The 23,484-nt window shown below is 39.0% G+C and overlaps 2 protein-coding genes and 1 long non-coding RNA gene across 3 annotated transcripts; 1 reads left to right on the forward strand and 2 right to left on the reverse strand.

Moving 5' to 3' along the window:
* Positions 1 to 5,212: 5,212 nt before the first annotated feature.
* On the forward strand, positions 5,213 to 16,389 carry LOC100701642 (cytochrome P450 2K4). The gene is made up of 9 exons (XM_005452392.4): positions 5,213 to 5,489; positions 5,584 to 5,746; positions 5,855 to 6,004; positions 6,076 to 6,233; positions 14,553 to 14,732; positions 14,922 to 15,063; positions 15,151 to 15,335; positions 15,698 to 15,839; positions 15,917 to 16,389. The coding sequence occupies exons 1-9, from the start codon at positions 5,295 to 5,297 to the stop codon at positions 16,099 to 16,101; spliced, it is 1,500 nt and encodes a 499-aa protein (XP_005452449.1). The 5' UTR covers positions 5,213 to 5,294; the 3' UTR covers positions 16,102 to 16,389.
* LOC112842487 (uncharacterized) lies at positions 8,030 to 13,213 on the reverse strand. Its single transcript, XR_003214268.1, has 2 exons — positions 12,912 to 13,213; positions 8,030 to 9,005 (listed from the first exon to the last, which is right to left on the reverse strand). It is a non-coding gene; the product is annotated as an uncharacterized LOC112842487 (long non-coding RNA).
* A 4,655-nt stretch (positions 16,390 to 21,044) lies between the features above and the next one.
* On the reverse strand, positions 21,045 to 23,311 carry LOC112842486 (uncharacterized). Its single transcript, XM_025899158.1, has 2 exons — positions 22,090 to 23,311; positions 21,045 to 21,910 (listed from the first exon to the last, which is right to left on the reverse strand). The coding sequence occupies exons 1-2, from the start codon at positions 22,585 to 22,587 to the stop codon at positions 21,248 to 21,250; spliced, it is 1,161 nt and encodes a 386-aa protein (XP_025754943.1). The 5' UTR covers positions 22,588 to 23,311; the 3' UTR covers positions 21,045 to 21,247.
* Positions 23,312 to 23,484: the final 173 nt, after the last annotated feature.

A 23,484-nucleotide genomic window follows, 5' to 3' on the forward strand; every position in this document is an offset into this window, starting at 1 on the left:
GGCAGGTGGGTTGAAGAGAGAGAGCGAGACAGACTCAAAGGCACAACTCCTGATGCTGCAGCAGGTGTGGTGCTCCAGGTCCTAGTCTGCACTATACAGCATACTTGTATTTCCTTTGCTAAACTAATAGATTATATTGTATGCAATTGCCTTATGAAGTGAATTTGGAAATAATTTTACGCTCCATTTATTAGTCTTTGTCACTTTGGTACAATTCTCACCCGTCTTAATACACTTCTCAAATCAGTAACACATTTCCCCACTCATGTTAGCCTTTCTCATTGTTTTTGTGCACACTTCTATCATTTCTACTCATACTTCACTAATAGCGATATTTGTTTCTGAGCTGATGCATTTCTCATTTGAATCATTTCATAAAAACAGTTTGTACTGTTGTCTGTCAGAACTCTAGCTGTCTCACTTTACTGAATAATGTCGTGCATTACATTAATGTTTTCAATCAAATTACTTCAATTTTTTTCAAATATGTATGAAAGAGGAACGTCACCAACTAAAAGTGAAACTTAGACACCAAATTGTTTTATACTGTACTAACATGTGGTTGGCTAATTCAATAATTGCATTAACTAACAGTTGAACTGACATACCTAATAACATGGCTGCTGAGGGTGTGTATCATGAGTTTGCTGGATTATACAGTAGTTCGTGTTATGTTCCCAGGTTTTTTTTTTCTTTGTCTGTTTTCTGATACATACACGTTTATGAGTGTAAATGCACTTTTCTTGATTTCAGCAATTTTGACAATTGATTCAAACTGCAGATACTGAATAAAGATAAAACAATTTAAGACAAATATTTACCAGGAACGTCTCAAAAAAGAACAACAAGAAGGAGTTTTACAGAGTGGAAAAAAAGACAATCAGTGCCCTTTGGACCAAAGAGACTGATTCTTCTAAGGAATCATTAAACACTCTGATTGTGAGTTCTGAGACTTCACAGACCTCACACAATGGGAGTTTGGGTCACTTACTGGGAAATTGCCTCAATGTACGCTGGTGAAGACCTCCTTCTTCAACATATACGGGACTCAATGAGCAGTTTAATTACGCATCTCCAAGTATTAGAAAAGTTTTTAAAAAATGTAAAAACAATCCCATACACATCCCAAATATTATGACGAGAAGCCTCAGTTTTTGTTCACACTGTAATGAACATATGACCCTGCAATATATCAGATGTCAAGTTGCAAAAGTTACTGATTTAAATCAAAAGTCAAAAATCAATCACTGTATAAGCATCAGAAACTATGAATTAACATGTGCAATTGGCAAGGATTGTAAAAGAGAAGGAGAGACAATTGCAAACTCTGGATCATTACATTTGATCCACTATCTTAAACAATGAAACGAATAATATTTAAGGTAGGTTAAAGTGCATTCAGTTTCTGTTAATGCGCTCACGTCATCTCTTGACCATCCTAAAGCTTCATGTTGAAGATCATGCCTCTGCAAAATGCAACAATGCTATTCTGATGTTCCCAAAATTAGATTAGATTAGATTAGATGAATCTTTATTAATCCCTCGGGTGGGTTCCTCCGGGAAATTCAGTTTCCAGTAGCAAAGCACCGAAAGAAGTTGCATGTTACAGATACAATAAGGGGAATGAGAGTAAGGATATAAGCATAAATACACCATATATACACATATACACATAAATATAGATACAGAATATACAATTTGGATAATTAGGATTGCTCATTTGAGTGAGTATATTGCACAGTGATTATTGCACAGTCGAATATAAGAAAAAAAAACAAAACAAAAAACAAATATTGCAAATATTGCACAGTGTAAAAAAGCACCTACAGCTCAGTTGTTCCCGCCAGGGGCGATTTTAGCCCAAAATGAATCAAAGCACCCCCAAAGATTTCTTACTGTTTTTGGACAATATTTGCTGTCTGTGTGACACACAGCTAAAAATATAAAAACCATACAGTACTTGGTTGAGACGTAACACTTTAACAACAAAAGTATAGATAACCCCCCCTCCCAAAATGGTTTGTTCCAGCTCGGCTCTCCCCTACTCTGGCTCTAGCGCCGTTGCTGCCAGAGCGATGGTGGCTGAGACGCAGCGGAGCGGAGGTGTGAGTGCCTGTCTTAAAACATATTAGCTGCATTTAACCTTCAGTTACTCTTTATATCATTAGGTAGGAGTCAGACCATGTTTCTTTTTAGCTGAAAAACGTTACACCAGGTAACCTGCAGTGTTGAAAGCATGTCCGATGTTTGCTACCCTACAATCCGTCCTGCTCTGTAGTAAAATCAGCGACATTTGACCGTCCTGTTGCTCCCATTGAAATGTATATAGCCTATTTAAAATGTAAAACTTAAAATTGTCCGTAGCCTGCTGTTGTTAGGACTGTCTCCACTGTTTACCACTGAAAAAAGAAAAGAATGCCACAAGAGCTCTTAGAAGACAACTCAGTACCCTCAACCTGATGCCGCCTTTCGGGTCAAGGTCCATAATATCATTCTGGACACTGTTGTTGTTTGTTTTTCAGGTACAGCAGTGATGAACCAGGGCATGTTTAATTACCCAAAAGTGTCAGAAACCAAAAGATTCCAACAAACATTGTTTATATCTCATTATTAATTCCACTACTAACCATTTCAACTCAAACAGATCATGGTTCAATGAGGATATATCGCTCTTTTTTCATAAAAATGTATATTAAAATGTTTTCTATTACTGTATGTTGGAAAAACCTACATGTAAAATACATTAGTGTTTTTTAAAAGTGTATTTCTCAATTATCAAGCAGATTACTCTGGAGAAAATGTGAAGTATTTATAGACATTGAGCCATGAAATATAGCCCTGCCAATCTCTGAATCCCACAGACTGGCTGTTGTGGCCATTTTCTTCTTAAATTTTTATGAATCGTAATTTGTATTCATTTTTGTTTTTTCTTAAAAACAGTAAGAATATACTTACCTAGTTTTGCTATGTAAATCTGTAATTAATATTATTTTCGGAAAAATTTTGGAAAAGTGATTAGTTTGGTAACTTTTGGACCCTCCCATTAATTAAAGGATTAAGAGCACACTGTGGGGCTGTGGTGGAAATGTTTTGTGTTTTGTTTGCCAAATGTCAGGTGGGAGGATGGGAGGGTTTAAAATGATTTTTTAACTAATTTTTGAACTTGTGGAATCACATTAAGTTAACTTTGGTTTATGTCTAGGTTGTAAGAAATTATTGGGCGATTTTTGGTTTATATTTTACCACGAAATAAATACCAGATATTTTTAAAGAATCAAGTTGGAAGTGCGTTCTGAAATAAACCACCTGTTGCCACCCACGGCCTTTTCTTGGACTATTTTTCTGCTCTGGAACTTAAAAGGCTGTGACACTGGCAGCTGATTCATCCTTTGACTTAAAGACACAACCCAGGATGAGGACCCCCAAAAATCCATGTATATCCATGCAAATGCATTCTATCTCAAAAACACATGCTTTTAGATTAATCACTTTGAGAATGACTTTCTGTACTGAGGTGGCCATGACAAGCTCAAAAGCCGATTGTCTATCACACAGTCACAGCCATTCTAGTGGGGTCTGAAAGTGTCTTTATTCTGTTTCATGCAGAAAGTTTTGTCTGATGTACATTTGAGGATGAAGACCACTATTATTTCTCTATTTTTTGATGTGATTGTCTTGCTTGGAGGGATATGAATAGCAGTGTTAAAGGTTGTAAATGTGTGTTTAAGAAATATATATGGATTAAAATAATAGTTAAGAAGTCAGAAGATAAAAATAGAATTCATAAGTTATGGAGATTTAGCAAAAAAACAAACAAGTTAAATAAATGGACACCCCTCTAGTATTTGTAGTTTTGTTTCTATAATGTCTTTAGTTACTGATTCAGTGGGTGTCTCACTATACTTCATGTTATAGCCCGTTGGCAATACCTAAAAATGCCACTAGGTGGCACATAGAGCTCAGGAAGAGCAAAAAGCCTCTTAGAGGCAAGTGCTGCAGAATAAATCCTGCAGCCGAAACTTTAAACATGCTCATGATCTCTGCTTCCTTTTTTTTATATAATACATAGTTGCAGGAGTAATGTTTAAACCCCTGACACCCACCAGGTCAGGTGGCAACAGCAGCTTTCTTGTTTGGTTCACAATCACAATCATTAGATTCAGAGATGAGTTACAGAGCCTGTTAACTTTTTACTTCTGCTGCTCATTTTGTATAAGTCTGACAGGTGACTATATTATATGTTGCTGCAGAGTGTAATGTTGTTAGGAGTCTCCTGCAGAAAACAGCTTGCCCACAGGAACAGAAAATGTTCCTCTCAAAAGTCATAATATCACTTGCATTATTGCACTTGACACATGAGGTCATTTGATTAGGGTATGCGTGTGTGTATGATTTTTGGGGTGAAATATATGTTTCAAGTAAAGTCAAGTCAACTTTTTTGTAAGCACATTTAAAAACAACACAGGTTGACCAAAGTGCTCAACCTACAGCGAAATTAAATCCTTGGGAGGCAAACGTGACCTCGTTTTCAGAGGCTCTTCTAACATTTAATGGTTGTGAAAGATGTCAAACCTTTCTCCCCTCCCTAAAGTATCTAGCATCTTGAACACAGCAGAAAAAAAGGTCTGCACTGTGGATTTTGAACTGTGGTGTTTAAGCGTTGTCACTGCTGAGGATTTGTGGACACAGGAGGAGTGTGGACACAGATCCTTGTTCACTTAGCTGCTGTTTACATTTCAAAAGACTTTATCAGAACAAACACTTCTAATTGTACTTTGCTCCTCATGGTCCTCTCTTGTCTGAAAAGCAAGCGCTGACAAAACAAGTCCAGTAAATGCACTTTTATCTTTAAGTTTGGTATTGTAATCCGTCTTAATCTATTTATGTTTTATTCTGTTTTCTTTATTGTATGGTGAAAAAGTCCTTTTAGCCTTGTGCTGAGAGGGCTCTGGCCATCCATGTGTTTTGTTTTAATAGATCTGTTCAGTTTTATTCATATAGCACCACTTACCATCAACTAATCTTGTCTCAAGTCACTTCATATTGTAAGGTTAAGACTCAGCAGTTTTTAAGCAGTATTTAACTTTAAAATGGATAATTTTTACCCACACTAAACAAGAGTTTACTTGGCTATTGCATTCCATGTTTTGGTCCTTCCCTGATTTCTTATCTGTTGTTACAGACCAAAGTACAAAACTAATATGTGTGAGGTTCTCTTAACTCTGTCTCATTCCTCTTCACCAAAACACTCAGTCATCCTGTCTGTCAGCAGGAATAGTCAGTGAGCTTAAGCCATGGAGATACTATATGTTTTTCTCCAGGGCATTTATTCAATTGTTTTGTGTCTGACAGTCTTTGTATTGATCCACTTCCTTTCCTCTAACATGACCCAAAAGGATGGAAAGGAGCCTCCAGGACCCACACCACTTCCCATGTTTGGGAATTTGCTGCAGTTGGACCTGAAGAGAATACATGTCACGTTACTGGAAGTGAGGAAGTCATTGGTCATATGTTCTTTCAACATATCTGATCATTTTAATGTATTTTTAAAAAGGATATATGAACATGTTTTGTTGTTTTTAGCTATCAAAAAAATTTGGATCTATTTTTACCATCTATCTGGGGACCAAAAAAGTGGTGGTCCTGGTAGGATACAACGCAGTAAAGGAGGCACTTGTTGACTATGCTGAAGTGTTTGGAGAAAGGGATCCGACACCAATTATAGATGAGCTAGTACGAGGACAGGGTGAGTCATTTAGACAAGATTTTTGCAAACACATTTGAGTGTGAGTCATAATTAGCAACTATGTATAACCTTTATCTATATTACTGAAATTTGTTTCTGTCAAATCAGGTATTATATGGGCTAATGATGACACATGGAAAGAGATGAGGCGGTTTTCAATGATGAACCTGAAGGACTTTGGAATGGGAAAGACAGAATTTGAGGACAAAATCATTGAGGAGTGTCATTACCTGATGGAAGCTTTTAAACAGTTCAAAGGTAAACGGTGGATGACTGACAGAAATTGCAACTTTTTGATACAAATAAACTTTTTGTAATTTTCTTTGCAGGAGAATTTGATGTCAACCAATCATTAAGCAATGCAACTGCAAATGTAATCTGCTCCTTGATCTATGGCAACAGATTTGATTACAATGACCCGGAGTTTACATCTTTGGTAAATCGTACTTGCAGAAACAACAAACTTTTGAGTACCCCATCTGTCCAGGTATAATTTAAAGTTCAAAGATTTTTTTGTAAATTCTGACTTTTATAACTAAGGGGCAGTGCTTTACTTATGTGTGTAGTGATACGTTTCCAAATATTTGCTATTGTTCTTTTATCTTTGTTTTTTTTTTGTTTTTAAATGACCATGTCAAGAGATTTATTCTAAAGACACTTCTTCAGCTAAGAGTCTAAGAGGAGAAACACACACAGACGCTGCAGCATTTACTTGTATACAAGGGCGATCACAGAACGCTCACACCAGAGTGGGGGCCCTGTGATGCACGCTCTGTTCTTGCACGTGTCTTTATTTATACATAAGAAAAATGAATACATTTGATGTGAGCATGTGTGTGTGTGTGTGTGTGTGTGTGTGTGTGTGTGTGTGTGTGCGTATGTGTGTGTGTGTGTGTGTGTGTGTGCGTGTGTGTGTGTGTGTGTGTGTGTGTGTGTGTGTGTGTGGGGGGGAGGTCAGAACTGCTTGTTTGACTTCTTCCTATCGCTGTGAGAAGACTCAGATACAAATATCAGAACATGTTTTATAAAGAACAATCAGTCCTGAACAATGAAAAGAACAACCAGTTCTAATCAAGGAAATGATCATCATGCAGCATTCTATCACAAGCAAACTTATATCATTAAAAGCTTATACTGACTAAAACATACAATTTTCTATTGACATTCCCTCCTGTTGTCAGTATAACCTTTAAGTGAGATATCAGTATGTAACATCTTGTTGTACATTTTCTGTCACATCATCATTAATCACACAAAGTCTTCACATTCCAACAGGTCGGGGTCATCACCATCATCATTTGTCACGGCAATGTATGCAGCTACAGTGGAAACGATTATGTGGTTAATCATGAGTTTTAGACATGGCAGGATACATGTTACAAAACACAAAATAAAAGTAAAAATACTCCAGCTCCGATGAGTAAGATAAGATAAGATAAAACTGTATTAATCCTATTAACTGTAAAATTCGGTTTCCAAATAGCACAGCACCGACAGAAGCTACAGAATGTGAGCAGAATACTATATATACACATATATAAATACAGAGACATATATATAAATAAGAGTATACAAAAGGTAGAAATAGAATAAATACAAATACAAGGGAATTGCAAGTATTTCAAGTATTGAAGTCTACTGCACCGTTGGTTATTAACAAAAAGTATTGCACAGTGAAAAGGCAGTAGTAGTCTTTTTAGCACCTGTAGCCAGGAGCCAGTGTAAAGCCAAGAAAACCAGTCACTTGTATTACTCACATAGTCCTGATTTTGGGCCTGCTGGATCTGTCTCAAGGCGTTCGGGGCGTCAGTCATGTTTGATGAGTGTACATTGTCTGGTATGTAAGTGCAGCAGGTGTTGTTGAAGAGGACGCAAAGTCCCCCTTTCTCTGCCAGTATCATGTCCAAAGTTACTTGATGTTGCATCACTGCGATCCATAATGCATTGATTTCCTGATCTTGCTGTTCGTTGATCTTGCATGAAGCGTTCAAGAAGAGTCCAAAGCGGTAGTCCAGAGTTTCGATCCTCAGCATGTTTTTTTCCAGTTCCCACCCAGGGGAACAATGTGTGGAGTACTTTCTGTCCGGTAGTCCACAGTTTGAATTCTTCAGGTACGTTGCTTCCCCATATCGGGTCATGTGGTTGAAGTTTAGGGAACGTAGATCTTCTTTTCCGGCGTGCTGTAGAAGTGATGTTTACTGTGGTCATCCTGAAAGTGTGGTCTGACAGGAATATAGGAGCACATGTTCCTGTCCAGCCTGGGGGCAGTATGAAATATGCCCGTTGTCCACATAGCTAGGCCATTCCTTGCACCCAGTACGTGCCGTTAGAAGGTCCACTCATATTCACAGGGGCGCCCTCTCCGTGGACTGCAGTTTGGACGCAGTTTGTCGTGTTTCCAACGGGTGTGTTACCTTTCTCTTGTTGATAACACATGGAGTGGTTCTTCCCTGGGAGTTGGTCCAGAAACACTGGGAAGTGGATGGATGTATTCCGGTTTGTCACGTTGAAATCGATCCAGAAGAGTTGATCACATGTTCCATTACTAAGTCCAACAGCATGTGGGATTGTGTCGTTGGTGATGATTCAGCTGTGTTGGAATCCAATGCCAGCGAAGCTGGCTGCACACTTTGCTTGAGTGTTGTTCATATATTCACCATATAGTGTGGGGTGTGTTGATGTGCTGGGCATATGAGAACAGACATAACAGTCTGTATTTGCCGATTCCGCCTTGGTCCTGTCGTGGATATAACGGTACCAGGCATTGTTCATCCAAGGGTGGATGTGGTCTTGCATCATATCTCTTAGGTGCGAGTTGTCGTGCGTCCATCTTTTCTGTCTGCCTCGTGGTTCAGCTGTTGTTGGCGTCAGCTGGGGTCCTGTAAGGGTGAGCGTCGTAGTCAAGGTAACCAAGAGGGTCCACCTTCCCATGGTTGTACACACCTGCACCTGGCTGCCCTAAAGTTGATCGGATGGAAATTGGAGTGCGGGCTTTCCCTACGGGGGCCCAATCAGCACTGCCCCCCCTCACCCCCGAAGCAACCAAGCGCGAGTGAGACTTTCCTAGTTTCCTTTACTAGTTGATTTCTGTGGAAGAAGTGGAATCCTCAGGGACCTCAACTTTTTTGCAGTGGCTCTGATGTATCCAGGAGGGTCTCTCCGCTATTTTGCAGGCACTTGGTATGGACCCTCCCACCGTGGCGAGCTCCAATTTTTTCTTTGGAGTACTCGGACAAGGATCCAATCACCTGGCTTCAACCTGCAAGAAATAGGTGAAGAACAGTCTTGCGGCAGTTTATTGTTCAAAACAACTTCTCTGTTTGTCAAAATTGTTGGTTTCTAATAAGGACCATTCCTTGGATCACCCCTCCTGATGAGCCATGGCTTAAAACCATGGCTCACTAGAGCGGCTGTTTTGTGTAATGATTTGGGAAGAATGGGCTTTCCTCCTATTTTCAATATGTCATCAGTGTCTAGTACTGCTCCGTGTTTTAGCCATTGTTTTCTGTTCTTTAGGTGGTGCTTTTTGTTCGTCCTGCAGTACAGACAGTCGAATGGTGTGATTTTCATGAGTTGTTAATAAGACAGTGGTTTTTATGGCTGCTGCTGTTTTTTTCAGCTTTGTCAGCAAAATTGTTTCCCTTTCTAATTTCTGAGTCATCCTTCTGATGTGCTGAACATCAGAAGCATATTGCTAAATGTCGTATCACATGACGAGTTTTCTCCCATGTAAACAGATGTGTGCCATGATAAAATCTTCCTCCACACACTAGAAACAAGAAACTAATTTCAACCCTCTGTTACGTTTTATTATTATTATTTTATACTTATACTTATATATTTATTTTATAATCCAGTCATTTTTCAAATCTAGTATCAATCAACTAATTTGCATATCAGCTCATAATGCGCTAAGTTGATAGGTCAACAGAAATGCACGTTCAAAGAGAATTTCCTTCATACAGTAAATTACTTGTTTTGCATCAATCAAACAGAAAGCATTCCACAATTTATTGTATTACCAACTAAATTTATTGTCTGATTACTGCTTGGTCATACCAGACTCTCTCTGTGTCTTTATTTTTTCTTCTCTGTTTTCACAAACGTTTCACCTATTGTCTTGCAAGCTGGAGAGTTAAAGGTCAGCAGTGGATAAATTCAGCATTTGATAACAAAACTCTGTTAAGTTTTTCCTGCTTTAACACCAATGAGAAATATAGGCGCATGTATAGTGTGTGCTATAGTATAAGCTGTCCTTCATTGCATGTATGTGTGTTAGTACGCTTGCATGTAGGGCCTGTGGGCCTCGCTCACCCAAAAAGGGCATTTTCTTAATAGCTGCCTTTCTCTTGCGTGTGTTCAGAAAGGCAAATGTGCTTGTAGCAGTTGTGAGATTATTATGTTGTTATATATTACATTATATCTGTAATCAAAATGAGTGAATCATGATACTGCTGTAGGCCACATCATACTTCTTGTGTAATCAATATGTAGTTTTAGTTTGCATCACACTTCTGAGTTAAAAGAATGTGAAAATCATTAGATTAATTAGATAGGTTGGTATTATCCTATACTGCTGATTTGCTGTGAGTGAGTTACACTGTTTCATGTCATTTCATACTGCTGAGTTATAAAGAGAATATTGTGTTCAGAGAGTCAGGGCCTTTTTTTTTTTTTCTCATTGTAGAGACAACAGAGCACATTGCACGGGAGCAGATAAACAGGGAGCCAAGGTCATAACTCAGGCTCACTGGGAGTTAGAAAGAATGTAAATGCTTAGTTTTGTGGCTGTGGTGCATTTTGTATGGCTTCTTTTCTTTTGTTTAGTAGCTTTCTGCCTTCACCTGAGAGGGTGTGCCCTAAGTATGTGACTTTATAATTAGAGTTTATTTATAGATACCTTGTGGCCTTAACTCAGCGACGTAACACAGCCATAGTATTTTGCTTACACCCTCCCTCTGTGTGGCCAGTCACTAAAATGTCATCTACGTTGTCTCTGCCCCTCAAAAGTGAAGCCAAACACTGAGAAAGCGTTTGATAAGTCTGTCACTGAGAACCATTGTTTTATTTTGGAGTGACTTGATTCAGTATAGTGTGGGGATTTGCTACTACTGGTGGCATCATTTCAGTGATTTCATTTATTGCTCGCAGATCATGCACTAGACGGTATTTTGCAGTATTAGCTTTCTTCACCACTTAAACAAAACATCACTCTTTGTTTGTTTTATTATTATTATCATTATTATCATTATCATTATTATTATTATTGTTATTATTATTTTAAATTCTCCTTTCTCAAAAACAGAAAATGAAATTGTAGTTGTTCTTGGCTGAGAAACACAAAACCCCTTCTTTTTTTTTTTTTTTTTTCCCAAGACAAGAAACTAAGTTTTAACTTTTCTGCCTTATCACCTAAAACAAAGCAGACAACCCAGCTCTCAGCTGGCTCTGAACTTATCATCATCAAGGTCGCATGATGAGAGCTACTTCAGAAGTCAAAGTACTCCTCACTCAAGCAACACGTCAAAAAAACAAAAAAGAAAAAGCAAAAAAACTCTACACACACTACACAGAGAACAACAGTAAAGACACAACTGAAAATGCTGTTCTTCTTCGTTCTCCTTGAATTTTAGAATAAACTTCACCTGCATTAGTAAATCATATGCCTAATCATTATGTGTCACTAGTGTGATCACAAATTTATTTATTTTTTTCCAATTCAACAAAACAAAACAAAACAAAAAGGCTGCTGCCAAAAACAAATCAGAAGTATGAGGGAAAAAAAACTGAGCTCACAGACAGCTGCATGTTGCAGCTCCTGCTCTAAACAATGTGTAACCTGCTCATCAGCTTACATTGACCACATATTTAATTCAGCTTCTCACTCTTGTAGCTTTAGCTGCAGGGTTTAGCTTATTAGTTGTTACTATAGGTGTGGTCTATATTTCAGCAATGTCTTATCTAGGATGACAGGTTTTCAAGCAGGTCAAGTGCTTCTATGCACTTAAAGAAAATATCTAAACTAATTATTTTCTTCATCTCATATGTCATTGTACTGAAGTTGAGCAAACCTTAAGCTTGATGCAGACTACTTTTAGCAATTATCCACCTCACATCATAACTGACTGAGGTGCCTCTTCATATTAATATTATTTCATTATTAACGCTATTATCTCTTTATATAACAGCAATAGTATATTACAATATTTATTTATATTTTATTTGTATCCACCAAGGGTGGTGATCTGCAGTTTCACCCTTTCCCAAGCTGGAGACATTTACCTTTTCACACACTTTCCTTGGCTGAACAATGACAAAACCTTAATATACCTTATGCATTTCTCTAATTTATTTAATATGTGTTTGTGTGAATCATTCTGTTCATTCAGGGCATGGTCTTCATCCCAACTATGTGTCATTGTTAATACCAGTTTACAGGTTGTTATCCTTGCTATCATCAACTTGAATACATTACAGTTAAGTTCTAAATCAATTTAGCCTTTTGTTTATTTTACTTTATTCCTCTTGTATCTATATGTATTCAGTCGGGTCTGTTTCCAGCCCTTTTTAAACTTCTACTTTGATCTTGAATTTTTCACTTGGTGAGGGATTATTATGTTCTTCCTGATCTGAACTATTCTCTTCACCTGAGCTGCTATCCTGTTCTGAGTCACTGTCTTCTTTGTTTGTTAATGCTTTTACTCTTTTTTGCCTGTCGTCCTCTCCATTCCTCTCCCTTTCTTTTGGATTACTCCTGCTCCGGTTTGTTGTTTTTCTAACCATCCCTCATCAGGTGTTAATTTTGCTTGTTTATTCCCCATTTTTAAAGATTTTGCTGGGCCTTCACTGACACGCTTGACTTCAGAGTGGTTTACTGATACGGCCTTCGACTTGACCCTAAAGGTCAAGCGGTATCAGTTTTATGAGACGAAGCTCAACCGTTCTCCTCTGTCACCAGTACGTGAGCCTCAAGCAAACAACAAAATAAAATTGAAGTAGCTCAGCAGCGTATTGTGCTGTAAAATCAACTTACTTCTAGACACATACACACATAGACATTTGCGCGCCTTTACAATTTGTTATGAAGTAATTACGGCTACTTCTAAAACCTAAGTCTAATTCGGTTCGTTACGGCGAATCCTAACCAAAACAGTGTTTCTCTCACCCTCAGACGTCTCACTGGTGGTTCGGATCGCCAGACTGAATCCCACCGCCGTGGACCAGGCTAAAAACACCGGCCTGGACCCGAATTTTAGTGTCCCAGGTCTTTCGGCCTCGTCTAAGAGGGCTGTGCACAGACTTCGGTGCTGGCTTCCCACGGCGTCAGGAATCAGTGCTGGATCCTGGAACAGAGTCACAGATAACAGTTCTGATATTTCTGCCCCGGCTTCGAAGGACCAAAATAAATGTCAAGAGATTTATTCTAAAGACACTTCTTCAGCTAAGAGTCTAAGAGGAGAAACACACACAGACGCTGCAGCATTTACTTGTATACAAGGGCGATCACAGAACGCTCACACCAGAGTGGGGGCCCTGCGATGCACGCTCTGTTCTTGCGCGTGTCTTTATTTATACATAAGAAAAATGAATACATTTGACGTGAGCATGTGCGTGTGTGTGTGTGTGTGTGTGTGTGTGTGTGTGTGTGTGTGTGGGAGGTCAGAACTGCTTGTTTGACTTCTTCCTATCGCTGTGAGAAGACTCAGATACAAATATCAGAACATGTTTTATAAAGAACAATCAGTCCTGAACAATGAAAAGAACAACCAGTTCTAAGCAAGGAAATGATCATCATGCAGCATTCTATCACAAGCAAACTTATATCATTAAAAGCTTATACTGACTAAAACATACAATTTTCTATTGACAGACCACTTCCTCAACGGTCTTTACCTTTTAAATGGAGTTTTCCAAATAACAGCCACTGTTAAACAAAGGTTATGAGGACTTGCTTATTATGGCTGAGTAGCTGGTGTGTTGTGGTGTGGACCCAAAAGCAGACGCACAGAAGGTAGAACTACTTCTAACAAAAAAGCAAGCCTTTATTGAGGCCGATGCAACACATGACAATAAATGATAACAAAACATAACAAGAACTAACAAAACCTAGACTGGGATTAAATACAACATGAAATCTGAAAATCCTGAAAACATGAACCATTGGAGACTGAGAGAGACAGGAACTTAAATACACAGAAAGGTAACGAAGTGGGAACACATGTGAAACACAGCTGACGCAAATGAACATGATGCCACAGGAGAAGCAAAACTAAACACACTGAACAATGGAACATGAGACTGTCAAAATAAAACAGGAAACATGGTGAGAGGTAGACTGTGACAACACAAGCTTGAGTTAAGGAGTGAAAGATGTTGGGCTTGAGAAACTTACATGGATACCAATGACAATGTAAACAGGAAGGGGAAACAAGACACAAGGAAACACAGCCACATGCATATTACACTAACACACAGAGGACTAAGACACAACGGGAACCCAATAGATAAGAAACTAAACTAACTGTAAACAAACTCATGATGTAATAAGAATGACCATTAAACTTAAATTACACAACCAAAACACTCATAGAGAATAAAGTAAACTCAAAATGCTAGGTCAAAGACTGAGAACCTTGACATTGTGATACCATCTTGTGGTACATATTGCTATTACACAAAAGTATGGCCTGCCCTATTTCATTTTCATGTAAACTACTTTCAAACACATTAGTTTTTTTCTAATGAAATGAACAAACATCTGCTCGCCCTTTTCAATACTAACACAGATGCATTTGGGTTTTTACAGCTTTATAACATGTTACCTTGGGTTGGCAGATGGTTCTCTTACCCAAATGAATTCAAAAAAGCATTTGCAGCCAATAGGGAACAACAGATGAAATTAGTGAGTCATTTGAAAGAAACTCTCAATCCAAAGATGTGCAGAGGATTTGTGGATGCCTTTCTGATTCACCAAGACAATTTGGAGGTGAGGAACACATAATTTATACGATGCTGATAATGTTTTTTAAAGAGCAATGGCAATAATGTGCACATGTTATCCTAACCTGGTGGTGTTTCTGCCCAACTGGTGAAAAGAAATCTGTTTAACAGCAATGTGAATCAGTGTCATAGTTAAAAGCATCAGCTGTTGAATAACTTCTGGTTTTACATGCAGAAATCTGGGATTACCACCAGTCATTTCCACAATGAAAACCTCTTGATAACAATAATGAATTTATTTGTTGGTGGCACTGAAACATCATCACGCACAATCACATGGGGACTTTTTCTTATGGCCAAGTATCCAAAGATACAGGGTAAGAACCTGTAAATGTTCAAAGTTCAAAATTTCTGTTAAACTGAAGTCAGATTTATTACATCCTTCGGGCACTTTCATCTTCCAGAGAAGATCCGGGAGGAGCTTAGTAGAGTAATGGGAGATCATCAGGTCCAGTTTAAAGACAGGACAGAGCTGCCTTTCACCAACGCTGTCATCCATGAGACACAGAGGCTAACAGCCATTGCTGCCCTGGGGCTTCCTCACAGAACTTCACAGGACATTACCTTTAGGGGTCACTTCATTAAGAAGGTAACACTTATCAGAAAACAAATGATGTGTTTATTATATATTAAAGCTTTAAAAATAATCAGATTTTGGATTACTAAAACATCGTCACAGATGTGGAAAAAGGGAGTTGAATGATTCTTTCTCGCAGTGTTTGATTATCAAAATGATCAGGAAGATCAACATTTCATGGAATTTGCAGTAGTCAGCTAGTGTTGCAGCATCAAGTAGGAAGTATTCTGTGATCATTACTGAAAAATGTTTATTAGCATGATTTTTTTAAGCTAGATTAAATGAATCAAGTATGTTTTAATCAAAGACTCATTTTGTCCCAGATGAAATTTTGTTTTTATGTCACAGCTAAGTTTGGTTTGTGTATTCGTCAGGGGACAGCTGTGTATCCTTTCCTGTTGTCTGTTCTGTCTGATGAGAGTGAATGGGAGAAACCGTACACTTTTTATCCAGAACACTTCCTGGACAAAGATGGAAAGTTCATCCAGCGTGATGCCTTCATGGCTTTTTCTGCAGGTTTGTAATCAAGTTCTTGTCAAGACCCAGTCTACTCACAGATAAAATCTAGCATATTTTTTTGTTTTCTATTTCAGGTCGCAGGATTTGTCTCGGAGCAAGTCTGGCCAGGATGGAACTCTTCATCTTCTTCACCTTCCTTCTGCAGCACTTCCGAATTACTCTGCCACCTGGAGCTTCAGAGGATGAACTGCTTCTATCACCATCTGATAGTCTCATCCTTAACCCTTCAAATGTTAGACTGTGTGCTGTCCCCTTGTGAGAAACAACAGACTGATTCATCTCAATTAGCTTGAATAAAAATGTACACTTAAACACAAGAAAATGAATCGATGAGTGATTGGAAAGACAAACTGATCTGTGAACTAATGATAATCAATTACAATCTTCATCTTTAGGAGCTGGTTAAAGCAGAGATAAATGTAGAATGCAGCTGAAAAAAAGCAAAATGTAACTAACAAAGTGTGCAGGCCAGTAGATAAAAGGGGTGGTTTGCCACTGTTAAAGTATTTCTGTATCAACCAACAACCAAATATATCTTTAACTTCAACCAAGTTCTCAGGTGGATTTTCTTGTACATTTGCATACATGTGTTAATTGACACTTATCACACTTAATGTGATAGTATCTATTATCTACAGTATATACAGTGATTGCTGAGGTCTCCAGGCAGCTGTTTCAGGTTTCATGGCTTTTCTGATTTGTTAAAAAACATTAACGTATTCATTGTTATGTAAAACATTCACGCATTATTCCCAGGATTTTATGGTCTTGTAGTATGGCACGGTGGTTAGCACTGTTGCCACACAGCAAGAAGCTCCTGAGTTCAATTCCACCATCAGGCCATGGTCTTTCTGTGTGGAGTTTGCATGTTCTCTGCCTGGGTTCTCCCTGGGTACTCCAGCTTCCTCCCACAGTCCAAAGATAGGTTATTGATCATTCTAAACTGCCCATAGGAGTGAATGGTTGTCTGTCTCTGTGTGTTAGCCCTGCAACAGACTGGCGACGTGTCCAGGGTGTGCCCTGCCTCTCACCCTATGACAACTGGGATAGGCTCCAGTTTTTTCTTTTTCTCAGTGTTTGCATTTAGGCCAAAGGAAACTCAGTAAAAGGTCATTGCCAGGTAATTCAAAAGGGGTTTATTTCTTTTTCCAAAACACATAATTGGCTTTGAAATAACAAATAGTAATAGTACTAATAATAAAAACAGAAAGAACTAATTCAAATAATACAAAAAATATGGCCTCTTTTAGTGCATGAGATTCGGGAGTACATCGACTTTGGAACAAAAGCAGCAACACAGCAGTATTTTTTCTCTTCCTAGATCATAAAAGTGTTTCTATAATAACACAAGCAATTATAATTTAGTATTGAATTTGTTGAATTCTTAACAGACCGACAAAAGTGTCTATAGCACACCTCTTCACCACATACAGGAAACATCACACAGTTTGTGAGGTGAAGGGCTGAGTGTAATCCCCACACTTGGAGTGAGATCTAATTCATCCTGTGAAACTCCAGGTGCAGGAGTGAATCAAAAATGCTGCAAGAGGATGGCAAAGAAGAGTGAGAGCTCCATCATGTCCAGACTCTCTCCAAGGCAAATCTGTGATCTGCAAGATAGAATTCATGAAAAATCTCTGGCTCTCCTGTGAAAAGATGTAACCTAAATAGTGATGATATTACATACAGTCCCTGTGGCAGAATATGTGTGCACATGGGGCCTCAGTCCCTGGCACTCATATGCTATCACAATAGTCACTTCTTAGTGTGAGAACTGCAAAGAAGACACAGGTTTTCCTTTATGACCAGGTCCAGGAAATTAAAAGCTGGTTGCTTTTCTTAAAGCACTTAGTCTTGTCTAGATAAATGTGTAATGCATACACGGGAAAAGTGATTTAAGCCACTTCTGGGGCATCTATAGGTGGACTCCTGGAAGAGGAGATTAAACAGAAGAGCAGCATTTGGTTTAAAGTTTTTTTTTTCTGTAGACAGGCAGCAGAAGAGGGTGGAAAAATACAGTAGAAAGGTTCTGTATGAATTCCACTTACATATAAAACAGCATTACTACTGCTTAAATATAATCAAGCAATGAATGTATTTGAGTCAAATGATAATGACTAATAATGACTGACACAGGGATCTATTCTTGGGCCATTACTGTTTTCATTGTATCTCCTGCCACTGGGTGCGATCTTTCGTAAACACAATGTTTCATTTCATCTATATGCTGATGATTGCCAGCTCTATTTTCCTTTCAGTCATTCTGATAGCTCCCCAATTAGACTCCTGCTTGATTGCCTTAGTGATGTTAAGTCATGGATGGCTCAAAACTTTTTAAATTTTAATGAACGTAAAACGGAAGCAATTGTGTTTGGCCCGAATCGTTCCTCTGATATCCCTGATGTTGACCTTGCTGCTCTGACCCCTCACCTGAAGAGCTCGATTACCAATCTTGGGTTAAAAATCGACTCTGCTCTTACCTTTGATGGCCACGTGAATGGGGTGGTGAAATCGTCATTCTATCACCTCAGGCGTCTGTCGAAGGTTAAACCTTTCCTTTCAAGGCGTGACTTGGAGACTGTCATCCACGCTTTTATAACCTCACGCTTGGATCATTGTAACTCCCTTTTAATTGGGGTTGGACTGGGCACTCTGACATGCCTGCAATTAGTACAGAATGCTGCGGCACGGTTTTTATCTGGTAAAAGGAAATTTGAGCACATTACTCCAGTTCTGGCCTCCCTGCACTGGCTTCCAATTGAATTTAGGATTCATTTTAAAGTTCTTTTATTGGTTTTTAAATCTTTAAATGGTCTGGCACCTGCATATATGTCTGATTTGCTGAAGCCCTATGTCCCCACTCGTTCGCTCCGGTCAGCTGAGCAGCTGTTGCTCTCAGTCCCCAAATCACGGCTGAAACTGAGAGGCGACCGAGCGTTCTCTATTGTGGCTCCTAAGCTTTGGAATAACCTTCCTCTTCACATTAGGCAATCGACATCAGTGCTGGTTTTTAAATCCAGATTGAAAACGCATTTTTATTCACTGGCTTTTGACTCAGTGGTTGACTGACTTGTATTTACTTATATTTTATTGTTTTTGCTATGTTTATTATGTTTATTATTTTTATCGTATTTATTATTCTTATGGTATCTATTATGTTTCTATTGTTCAGCACTTTGGTCAGCCTTGTGTGTTTTTAAAGTGCTATATAAATAAACGATGATGATGATGATGATGATGATGACTAAAAACAGAAATAATGACACAATCCAATCTCTGGCTGTTTGTAAGGCCTTAGTAGTCTCCCAGATCTCATATATATTGCGTCCACATTTTGGCAAATCCAACACTGAACCAGTTTCATGAAACTTAGCAAGCAGTTTGCTAACTGTAGCATGGGAGATGGGTGGTCTCGTAGGGTGTCTTGCATTGAAATCTGCTGCAATGACCCGGTTACAGTGTTCCCCAGATATCAACACAATTTCGATCCACTCCTCACGTGTTAACCTCTTCGACATGTCAATGGCTGTATATATATATATATATATATATATGATGTTGGAAATATTTACCCAGTTATTTTATACCCCGTTAATTATAGTCTTTCTCAATCATTTTGGTAAAATTACAGTTTTTCTCAGTTGCTTTGGTGCTTTTCTCAAATCAGAATGAAAATTCTCAAAACCATTAGTGCAACCTCCACAACATTTAGTCATTTGTGCACATCATAGTAGCAATTTGTCCTTCCTCTGAACAAATTGCAAATGCTCTTGGACATGTATCAGTTGCTTTCATACAATTCTCTGCCGTCGACAACATTATCATTTGCTTCTGTCATGTCAGTCAAAATGAACTATACTTTTGGATGCTAAATAGTCGTTCCCAATAAAACTAATAGTCTTAATTTCATTGCTTGAGTCACTACATACAAAATTGGTGAATTCGTTTTCAAATGCTGTCAAGCAAATGTTATACCTTTTTTAAAATTATTTTTTCCTGGAAATGTCCCCGAAATTGAACAATTTCCCTCAGGTGAACTTCAGCTTTCACTGACGAGGAGGTGTGTGAAGTATTAGTTGTAATCAATGCCAAGCCACTTGTTCACAGTCACTCATGGATCAATCCCATGAACCCTCAATTGGCAAGCATATACCCACATAGCAAGCAGGTCTGGCCCGGATCTGGTGTCAAGCCGGCACTGCTTGCTGACTTCTGGCATGATAAGACATATGTCATCCAGATGTAGGCCAGGCCTGGCATAGATGGCAATGTCTATGTGATGGCATGCCATATCTGGCTCTATTGTGTTTTAGTTTATGTGGCCCAGGCTCATAGAAAACAGGTCTCGCCCGGATCTGGCATCAAGCTGGCACTTTTGACAGATTGGTGTCATGGCCGGGTGTATGTCAACCAGATGGGCCAGGTCTGGCAATGATGGCACTATTTATGTTCCTATTTTTCTTTTTTAGTTAGAAGACCCAAATGCCATATTGCAATACTATACTGCTATGGTTGCCAACGCTTCAAATGCAGGTTTGACATGGTTGTAAGTGTACACTTTATCAAAAACCTAGTGAGGGTTTACTCACAGTTACCACTGGGTGGCTGTAGCTCAGGAGGTAGGGCAGGCAGTGTTGGGCAAGTTACTTTGAAAAAGTAATTAATTATAGTTACTAGTTACTTCTTCAAAAAAGTAACTGAGTTACAAGATTCTAAAATTAATTCATTACTTGAAAAGTAACTATTGTGTTACTTTAAAAAAAAATGTTTAACCCTTTGGGGTCCAGGGTATAATTGGACATTTTTACAGTTTTTCTCAGTCGCTTTGGTGCGTTTCTCAGAACACCATTAACATTTGCACAGCAGTTAGTGCATTTCCCAAAACAATTAGTGCAAACTGCAAAACCTAGTGGATAGCCTGCAAAAGCACGTCACATGCACAGAATTGATTATCCATACCGCAAAAGCAAGTATCCATGTCAATGAAACTGCCAGTGCCATCAAAATGAAAAGTCTTGACACCATCTTTATGAACAAGATAGTCAAATGGCATTGTCATGTTTCCACTATGACAGTTTATAATTTCAGTGTTTCCCATTGCAAAAACAATTGGTGACACCTGAAAATGCTGACGACAGCACTATGGCCTACCTGTACAGCCATCTGAAATGTGCAGTGAAGTCACTGTAGATGTTATGGGAGTCTTGGGAGTAACTGAGACACTGAATACGTACGTTTCACATTTCCATTGTGTAGAAGTGTTTGTAATCCTACAGAATTGTGCAAAAGAAAAATATGCTACAGTCACTTGTTCACTGTAGAATACATGTAAACATAAAATCACCCATTTGGTAGAGCTGTGCACTAATGTGAACAATAAACAGCACATGTAACAGTACAGTAAATCATTCTGGCACATCCAGACGCTCCTGTCTGTCTGGCCACATATTTTCATCAACATCACAACAGATGTTATCCCTCGCAATGCAGCGAGGAAAGTATCTCCTGGAGTGGCGAATCCATCCTCTGCAGGACCCTGCTGTGATGTCGTCACATGCTGCATCCATGGCTGCTAGCAGGGCCATTTGCTCATGTGGATGCCGGTCATAAACTTTCCACCTCCAGGCAGAGAAAAACTCCTCTATTGGATTAAGGAATGGGGAATATGGAGGGAGATATTCAACCAGAATTCTGTCATGTGCTGCAAACCACTCTCTGACCTGATGGGAGTGGTGAAAACGGACATTATCCCAGACAACAACATACTTGCTGAGTTGGCCTCCACCTCTCTCATTCTCAGGGACTAGGTCCCTGTAAAGAGTGTCTAAAAATGTCAGGAGATGTTGGGTATTGTATGGACCAAGAAGGGGGATATGGGTGAGGACGCCGTTGTCTGAGATGGCTGCACACATGGTAATATTCCCTCCGCGCTGACCAGGGACTTCAGTGGTTGCCCTCTGTCCAATGCGATTCCTTCCACGCCTTCTGCCTTTGGCCAGATTGAAACCTGCCTCATCAACATATATGAATGTGTGCAGTGTTTCCCTGGCTTCCAGCTCCAGTACACGCTTTAGAGAGAGACAGAAATGCAATGTCACAATATGCCTGTGTACAGTAACAAACAGTAATGCATGCATTTGGTAAAACACATTGTAGAGTATGTGCTGTGGAATTGCAAGTGTACTGCATGAAACTACGAAGTACTGTAAAACAGTTTGCAGTGCAGAACATAGAAGACCAGCTTTACCTGCACATACTGGTGATGGATCTCCTTCACCCTGTCACTGTTTCGTTCAAATGGCACTTTATACAATTGCTTCATGTGGATTTCATTCTTCTTGAGTACTCTGTCAATTGTTGAAATTGAAACAGATTCAATATTGCCAAATACCGTGTGATTCTCTATGACAGTGCTTTGTATTTCTCTCAGCTTTATTGCATTGTTTGCAATGACCATTGCACAAATGGCTTCTTCTTGCTGTGGGGTAAAAAGGGGCCCTCTTCCGCCTCCGTGAGGTTGTCTTTCAATCCTATGTGGTGCAGAGTGGACTTTTTGTGAATTTGCAAATACAGTACAGTAACATGTGATGTGTCTGAGATGGCACAGTACAGTACAGTGAATTACTGTTTGCATACCTGTTTTCCCTACGGAATGTTTGAATGATTGAACTGACAGTAGTTCTTCCAATATTGGGTTGCACCCTTCGACCAGCCTCCTCCATGGTGAGGCCGTGATTGACAACATGGTCCACAATTGTAGCCCTTATTTCATTAGGAATCCGCCTATATCTGCCTCTTCTCCCTCTTCCCCTTCCCCTTCCTCCCCGCATCCTCACCCCTCTTCCACGGTGCTGACCTTCCATTTTGTGTCACAGAAGTGTAGAAATGGTACACACTAGCTCCTGCGCAGTTTATATATGCTTGCCAATTGGGGATTCACAGGATTCATCCATAATTGACAGTGAACAAGTTGTTTGTCATTGGTTACAACTGAACTTTCACACGCCTCCTCATGAGTGACAGCTGTAATTCACCTGAGATCAACTGTTCAATTTCGGAGCCATTTCCAGGAAAAATGATACAGAAAGGTATAGGATTTGCTTGACAGATGGCCAATATTTGGCATGTGATAACTAGTTCAACAATTTTGTGTGTGATGACTCAAGCAATGGATGTATGACTATTAGTTTTATTGGGAACGACTATTCAGCATCCATAGGTATGATTACTTTTGACTGACATGACATAAGCAAATGGAAATGTCAGAAAGCAGCAGGGAAATGTATGGAAGCAACTGATTCATGTCCAAAATCATTTGCAGTTTGTTCAGAGAGGGGAGAAATTGATACTATGATGTGCACAAATGACTGAGTGTTGTGGAGGTTGAACTAATAGTTATGAGAATTTCAATTCTGATCTGAGAAACGCACCAAAGCGACTGAGAAAAACTGTAACTACTTTTGATTTTACCTCTATATTTCACCTTTAAAAACTATTTACTTTGTCTTGTTTGGTATCATTCTTTTCAGCACAACCTCACATGTTTGAATTTACAGTTATGTTTTCATTTTGACATACTGTATTACAGTTTTTCTCAGTTGCTTTCTCACAACAGAATTAAACTTTGCACAATAGTTAGTTC

Source organism: Oreochromis niloticus, linkage group LG15 (genome assembly GCF_001858045.2).
Source record: "Oreochromis niloticus isolate F11D_XX linkage group LG15, O_niloticus_UMD_NMBU, whole genome shotgun sequence".
NCBI lineage: Eukaryota > Metazoa > Chordata > Actinopteri > Cichliformes > Cichlidae > Oreochromis > Oreochromis niloticus.